Here is a 7818-nt window from a genome sequence, read left to right as displayed (position 1 = left end):
ATGTTATCACCCCCATTCCCAACATAACCGGATCTCCCTTACCCTTGCATTATTGCAGGGGCCATGGAAATATTGCCGCAATATCACCAACTCAGCCGCCGACCCAGCACCATCGGTACGTATCCAAGATCGACTGCCGGCACCGCAGCAAGACAATCTTGCATGCGTCATAAGAACATTCACTTCATCCGGACATAAGCAAAGCATCGCGACCAGAAGGTGTGAAACTCAGCGCTCGGTGAGGTATTGGTGACAAGTAAGAAATGCTTGTACGTTGTCAATCAACACACCTTAATGTACGACAGAAAGCTGGCTTGAGTGCTGCTCATTTGGTATCTTGATTCACCAGACCGGCGTAAAACGGAAACTTTGTTCTCTAATGTTATCACCTCTAGTCGTACATCGCTGCCGTCACATAGCGCCCATTTTCGATGTCAAGAAAGGATCCACTGTCACGTTTGAGACGTCGATGCACAGAATGGATCCTCAGCAATCACAGACCTGTGGCGACAAACGTCACCGACCTTTCCTGATAAACATCAAAGCTTCAGCGTTTGCTCAGCTGTGGGATGGATGCTGCCTTGTTCAGTTAGCGATGACCAAGTAACCAGGCGCCGACGCATCTTACTGGCCGACGCAGACGTGATCACTGCCTTCAGTGAAAGGGTTAGGTGTAATACGATGAGGCATGTCAGTACAGAACAAATGGCCGTCTAGAATTTTGAAGGGCTGAGCAATCCATAACATGCTCCGCTGTCACGACTTCTGCGTGATGCACTGGGATCCCGGAAAACAGGCAAAGATAGGATCTACCACACAAAACAAAGTGGAAAAGTATGTCTGGGAAGCATCGCATGCCGTTTTGGCGAAATGCTCCGGTGTCGTGCTCGCGTAAGCCAGCTGGATGTTTTAAATTTCAGCCAAAACGAGGCATTGATACGCCCGCTGCAGCACATGGTCCACATTCGTGCAGACAGACACCAGTCCGGTTAGTGGAAATATCAATGAACAGTTGCCAGGCATCTTATCGCTGTACCACCATGTCAGATTAGGAGAATGTACGTGGTTTCGAGCTGTCAAACTTCATGACATGCATGCAGTCTTATCGGCGGTTATCTTCAAAGGGGGAGGTAGGTAGTAACAGTTCTGGTGTCGACCAGAGATTGATGAGGAGAGCGGAAGACGACCCACGCTCAAAGAGCAGTCCATTCAGCTTCTAGGAACATTACTAGCGTGAGAACAAGGATCACGATTATGATTATTGCAAGTATTGCGAGCTTGAGAACATTCGCGCACAAGCGCGAATACTCGCACGCCGCCAGTGCCGTCCTATTTCCTGATGATTCACGACGGACCAGCATTATTTCTCCCTCTATGGCCCGGACCACTGAGGAGGGACTCGGGCTTCGCCGGCTCGTAACGCACTCCTCGACCGTCACCAGGCGCGACGACGCGGCTCAGACGAAACCGGCGGGACTCCTGATGCTGATGAGCTCCAGCTGGGGCGGGGTGACTGGTTCGACAAAACGCCTCGGCACAACAGCTGTCGCTACTCCTCACTCGAGAATACCGTTGGGGTCCAGGCGTTATACCAATTTTCAGTTCGATGTCTCGATGCTGTCGCAGGCAGCTTCTAACCAAACCAGGTCGTGACTGAGCCAGAGCGCCTGTTCTTTGTGTTGTGCGCCCTAAACAGGCCAGATAGTGGCTGTCACCCGGCTAAATCACAAACTGCCAACGGTTTTCCTTATTTGTACAATCTTTATTTGTATGGGGTTCAATGTGTTGCAAGAGCACGACCTGTTAGTTATACAAAACCTGTCGCTGTTAAAAACGTATTGTCAAAACGTCGTCCATTGACAACTTCCCACACCATGTCCAACGCACCAACCCTGCTATTGGTTCAATATCACAAGGCACCCGCAAGCGGCCTGAAAAACGTGGAAGATCACTGTCAGAAACTCGACAATACAGTCACATCATTCGCCCACAAGTTTGGCATCTGCAACCACTCCACTGCATCCAAAGCACAGCTAAGCCACCCTCCCACCGCAGCTCTAACGATGCGGAGCCACAAAGCGTGCTTCCGCGTGCCCAAGAGCTTTGTGGCTCCGCTCCACATTTGCTCCTGGCCGACGACCAAACAGCGGCGCGGGTGGCGCGGCTCAGCGGTCACCGCCACAACTGCCAGTTCGGACCGAGGCCGCGCGTTAGCGGGAGCCCTGCTGGCAGATGGCCTCGGCAAACTCGAGGACGGTGCGCGTGGGCCGACCGCTCATGCCTTTGCTCAGGTACGGCACATCGGTGGTGTTCTCCATGGTGCCAGCGATGTCCACGTGCAGCCAGGGCAAATCCTCGGCCACAAACTCCTGCGGGGAGGGATGGTGATGAGCGGAGGCGACTGATGGGCTCCAAGCAAACACATTCGAAGTGAGGAGCACTGGATACGCTGAGCAAAACGCCTGATCTGCACTTGTTGCTAAGCAAAACAAACTACAATACATAACAGTTTCATGTGTGCTGTTCGAAAACCTAAACGCATGGTTCCAATCATGAGCTCGAAAAACTCGACGCTCTCACACCCCAAAGTAACTAGCAAACAAACTCAAGTCATTTCATCCCCGTCCCCCTCCGCCGTCCTCCCTCCCCCCACCCGCGGGGCCGACCAGACCTGAAGGAAGGCGGCCGCCGTGCAGGCGCCGCCCCCGGTCGCCGAGCCGATGTTGTTCAGGTCGGCCAGCCTGCACTCTGCCGGCAGGAGGACGGCGCTCAGCAGGGGCCGCCTGAGCGGCGGCGGGGACGGCGCCTGACCCCGGGGAGAGGGCTAACCGGGGAGAGGCCAGTCTCACCCGCAGGAAGGCGGCGGCCGTACAGGAGCCGCCGGCCGGTGCCGAGGAGCTCAGGTTGTTGAGGTCGGCCAGCCGCCCGCCTGCGCACACCGCCACCCAGCGCTCAGCAGGGTGCACCACGACCAGTGGCATCTGTTACTTTGCTCACTTGAAAGCCGACAACCTTTTTGATTACCTGCACTGCTTTACAACCACCCGTCAGACTTGTCATGAATGTCCATGCCAATATGTGGCCCTTCAGAAAAAAATATAACAGAATAACTCACATTGGTCACCACGTGCTAAGTCTGTCTTCGTGGCATCAGCGCCCGTCATACTTACATAGTCTGTATCTGTACTTACAATATGCACCCGTTTCTGGTACCAGTACAAGCTTATCTAAGACATTCTTAAATGAGCAAAAGGCGAAGATGCCGTGGTGCAACGCCCTCTAGTTTCCCAAATAGCTTCGTAAAAGCCTGCGCGGGCCAGTTCCCTTCCTGGCTGCTCATGACAAGCATTTATAAGAACCGCACATATTGAGGATCAAGCAGGACGAAACAGTTCAGCAATACACCAGACCTGCGGCTGCGGCAGCGAGTTAGAATACATGTCTTACTTGGCAGACGGCTCATCTTCCTAGCCTCCCAAACATGCAGGCATCGAAAAAGGGTTGCGAGGTAAGCAACGCAGAGGCTTCCACACCCGTGGCCTCCGTAAGAAGCACTTACGTGCTATCGTCTGATCCTCGGAGAGTCCCTGCCTCTCAACCTCCATGCTTAGTCCGTCCGTGAACCAGTAACAACGGGGGAGACAAAGCAAACAGAGCCTCACGCACGAAACACGCGCCCGTGCGGTGCGTGTGGCCACGTGCTTCCCGTTCGGAACGGGACCCGACGCCCGAGACGGACAATCACCCGTCACCGACTCTGTGTAGCGTTGTCAGGACGACGCGCGCCCCATTGACCCGACCCGGGGCTAGCACCACTCACCCTTCATCGACTTGGTGTAGTGTTTCCAGAGGGGCATGCGCCAGACGCGGTCGCCCGTGTTGGTGCCGGCCGCGCGCAGCTGGTGCCACGCGGCGGTCGAGTTGGTAAACACGCCGACGGCCGCCGAGCCCAGCGCCACAGAGATGGCGCCTGTTGGCAAGAGCACAGCGTCCAGTTAGATATTACGGGACGGCCATTTCACCCACATATCCGACAGAAAATACAGCACGTAACTTCAGGTGCCGACACCGACTGCTTCCTGTCAGGAGTGAGCTTTACTTCGACGTCAGAATGGAGTGATTTTCAAGATGTGGATGTGCGTGCTTGTGCATGACATCGTGTTCACTGGACAGCGCACTACGAACAGCAGCACAGCAAATATGCATGAGCATTGCCAGGTACCAAAGGTATTCTCATTCTCGAGACAAACGTGCCATCACGGAAGACCCTTGAATACACCTTAGTTCAACACCATGCGTCGCCTCCAAAAAGCACAATCAAGGCCGGGCGCGTCACCCTGCCGCCACGCGCCACGACTGCCGCCATTCGCGGCGGACCCCATCCGTCCGGCAGGGGCTCAGACCCGTCTCCGCCACCGGCCCCGCCACCGGCGGCAGCCTCTCACCGGTGAGGGTGGCCATGTTGAGCATGGCGCGCGGCCGGCACTCCTGCGCGTAGCAGAGAGCGTCTGCCAGGATCAGCCGCCCCTCGGCGTCCGTGTTGTCCACCTGGCGGCACCGCGGCGACCGAGGTCAGGTCGCACCGCAGCGACCGAGGTTAGGGTAGTACCGCACTACTGTGGCCGGGTGCAAGGGACCGGACAAACGCACGTGGGAGGCACTGAGGATCCGCCGCAGATACACCAGATGCGGTACAACGGCACAGACTTGCTTGAACACGACACCCTCTGTTTCCCAATGAGCCAAAACACTGCGCTGTTAGCATCTCTAGCTCTCCATGTGCACCGACGGCTGCATCTCCGTCGACAACAGAATACTTCGTTTATGGCCCCAGAATCAGAGCGCACGGTTCCAGGACACAAACGTGGACCACACCGCCAGACTGGCACGTCACGTACCACACTCTCAAGTAATACGTGGCTCATGCGAGGCTGACATGACCGACTCTCGGGATGCAATCACTTTGCACGTGTTACAACATACAGCAGCCGCTAAACCACACGGCATCAATGCCAGCAGATCACTGTCCAGGCTGCTTCCGACCAGACCCAACAGCTGGGAACCCAGCCAGCCGGCTGGCCAGCCGTGCGCGCCCGCCGCACCTGCACGGTCTTGCCGTTCATGGCGGTGACGACGTCGCCGGGCTTGGTGGCGCGGCTGCCCGGCATGTTCTCGCAGAGGGGTATGAAAGCGCGCAGGTTGGCCGCCAGCCCGAGCTGCGCCGCCGCGTAAAGCACGCCCACCGTGCAGGCGGCGCCGCCCATGTCCGCCCGCATCGTGTCCATGTTCTTGGCCGGCTTCAGCGAGATGCCGCCCGAGTCGAACGTCACGCCCTTGCCTGGCGGCGAGAGAGGCGGTGACGGGCGGAGGAAAGGCAAGGCGGTCGCGGTATGCAGTTGTGCAAAACAATGCTCGTGCAGTAAAGACAATTTACGAGCGTTTCGGTGAGAATTTCGCACATGGTTGCTGCCGGCCCAAAATTGAACAGAAACCTAGCCTTTGTTTGACCACAGTCCTAAACGCTTATACCAAAATCGGAGCCACGCAACACATCGGCTGCCGTTGGACACCCCACATTTCAGCCACTCTGCTATTCCTGCCACCCTTCCCGGCACTCAGGACGCGATCCTTCAATAGTCGGCCACAGCAACAGTAAGACAGCACCTCTTTGTCCTCCGACCAGCGTCCCATCGCCGGACGAGAGTCTCGTTCCCGGGCGGAAGCCCCCTCGTCAGGCGGGAGCCCCCTCGCCGGGCGGGAGTCCCCTCGCCGGGCGGGAGTCCCCTCGCCGGGCGGGAGCCCCCTCGCCGGGCGACAGTCCCCTCGCCGGGCGGGAGCCCCCTCGCCGGGCGGGAGCCCTCTCGCCAGGCGACAGTCCCCTCGCCAGGCGGGAGCCCCCTCGCCGGGCGGGAGCCCCCTCGCCGGGCGGGAGCCCCCTCGCCGGGCGGGAGCCCCCTCGCCAGGCGGGAGCCCCCTCGCCAGGCGACAGTCCCCTCGCCAGGCGGGAGCCCCCTCGCCGGGCGGGAGCCCCCTCGCCGGGCGGGAGCCCCCTCGCCAGGCGGGAGCCCCCTCGCCAGGCGACAGTCCCCTCGCCAGGCGGGAGCCCCCTCGCCAGGCGACGGTCCCCTCGCCGGGCGGGAGCCCCCTCGCCGGGCGGGAGCCCCCTCGCCGGGCGGGAGCCCTCCCGCCGGGCGGGAGCCCCCTCGCCGGGCGGGAGCCCTCTCGCCGGGCGGGAGTCCCCTCGCCGGGCGGGAGCCCCCTCGCCGGGCGGGGAATCCCTATCGCCTCACCGACGACGGCGAGCGGCGCAGCGCCGGCGCCGGCGCCGCTGTAGCTCAGCTCCAGGAAGCGCGGCGGCTCGGCCGATCCGCGCGACACGCTGAGGAAGGCGCCCATGCCTCGCTGACGGATCCAGGCCTCGTCCCGCACCACCACCTCCCACCGGCAGCGAAGACATGGCCTCCGAGACAACGCTGCCGATGGGAGGGATCACACTGCAGACCGCGCAGCCGGGCACGGGTCGGAACCCACATCCATCCCTCCGTGTGCCAATAAGCAAAGAACAGACACTTCGGTTGTTTTAGAATATTTTATGGAATGAGCATTGGCATTGGCAATCTACATTGAGATAATCAATGCTACGCTAACTTCATTTTCCTGTTGCCATGCATAGAAGTCACACGTCGCACGTAAAGGAGCTTCCCCAACAGCTGACAAGGTGGGCCAGCTGTATTTCGCCACGCCACTCCAACTAAAAATCGCCCACTCCAACCGAAAACCCAATCTAAATCTCTAACGCACAAGTCCGCGCCACTGCATCCGAAGAGCGTTACTCCCGACCTCACAGATCCGCTGAGTCACACCTGACCGACACCACAGAATGCTGACCTCACAGAAGAGCGTGGGAGTCAGGTAGTTGGCTGGGGCTTCCATCAGTGTCCTCGCCAGGTTCTGTCCGGAAGCCTTCAGGGCACCACGGCGCCAAAGCTCACTGACAAACAAAAGCAGGAGTACTGAACCGATAGCTTTCAAGCCACAGTCGCGTAACCACACCTATCAAAATCGCCTACACCGAGATAGCATACGCTTATGCCAACCATACAAGCCCCAAATGCAACACACAACCATGACATCTAATCCAACAAACCACAAGTACGCTGGACAGGACGCGGCCCTGTCACCGTCAGCAGACGGCCTGGAGGGCGGGCCGGCGGATCCCCGGACGCGGTCGGCAAGGAGCGCCCACCTGTCGCCGCGGCACAGCTGAGCTGCACCGGCCGCTGACGGTCGGCCTCGGCCTTCAGCTCGTCGTACGACCAGAGCGCCAGGTGCGCGCCCTCGGCGCTCGCTTCCGCGTGCTCGGTCGGCTCCACCGTCACGTGACTGCACTGGACGTCACGCAGGGCCGTCACGCCGCCTGTCGACGTCATATGGCTGGGGCTTACGTAACACACGGCTGACACGTGGTTATGGCCCATGCATCATAGGGCTTGCATGCTGTCTGCCAATGCTACACACCGCATGGCTGCAGCTGACGCCCTGCAGAGCTGACACAGTCACATACACGCACACACACGCACACACACGTACACACACACGCACACGTCAGTGTCAGTGTCAGTCGCCGTCACCGCCAAACGACGACGGTGGCGCCCGAAGAGCACCGGCTCAGTGTCGTGAGACAGCCGACAGGTGTACACCATGGACGGTGCACTCACTGGCGACGGCGTGGCGGACGTTCTCGCGGCCTTGGTGGACGTTCTCAGCGTCGTCCACCGTCTGCTCGGCGCTCTCGCCGAGCCCGACCACGGCCACGCA

The 7818-nt window shown here is 59.3% G+C and overlaps 1 protein-coding gene across 1 annotated transcript in view; it reads right to left on the bottom strand.

Moving 5' to 3' along the window:
- Nucleotides 1-1740: 1740 nt before the first annotated feature.
- LOC119098299 (cytosol aminopeptidase-like) overlaps nt 1741-7818 on the bottom strand; it is a 29960-nt gene continuing 23882 nt past the window's right edge. The window contains exons 5-11 of the mRNA XM_037221221.1: nt 6894-6991; nt 6291-6473; nt 5103-5338; nt 4446-4548; nt 3821-3970; nt 2672-2748; nt 1741-2369 (exon numbers count right to left, since the gene is read on the bottom strand). Coding sequence (XP_037077116.1) covers nt 2211-2369; nt 2672-2748; nt 3821-3970; nt 4446-4548; nt 5103-5338; nt 6291-6473; nt 6894-6991 — 1006 coding nt within the window. The 3' untranslated portion in view covers nt 1741-2210. The remainder of the gene's footprint in view (nt 2370-2671; nt 2749-3820; nt 3971-4445; nt 4549-5102; nt 5339-6290; nt 6474-6893; nt 6992-7818) is intronic.

This window comes from Pollicipes pollicipes, unplaced genomic scaffold, assembly GCF_011947565.3.
Source record: "Pollicipes pollicipes isolate AB1234 unplaced genomic scaffold, Ppol_2.1 Scaffold_4740;HRSCAF=5597_pilon_pilon_pilon, whole genome shotgun sequence".
Lineage (NCBI taxonomy): Eukaryota > Metazoa > Arthropoda > Thecostraca > Pollicipedomorpha > Pollicipedidae > Pollicipes > Pollicipes pollicipes.
This window is presented reverse-complemented; position numbering and strand designations above follow the sequence as displayed.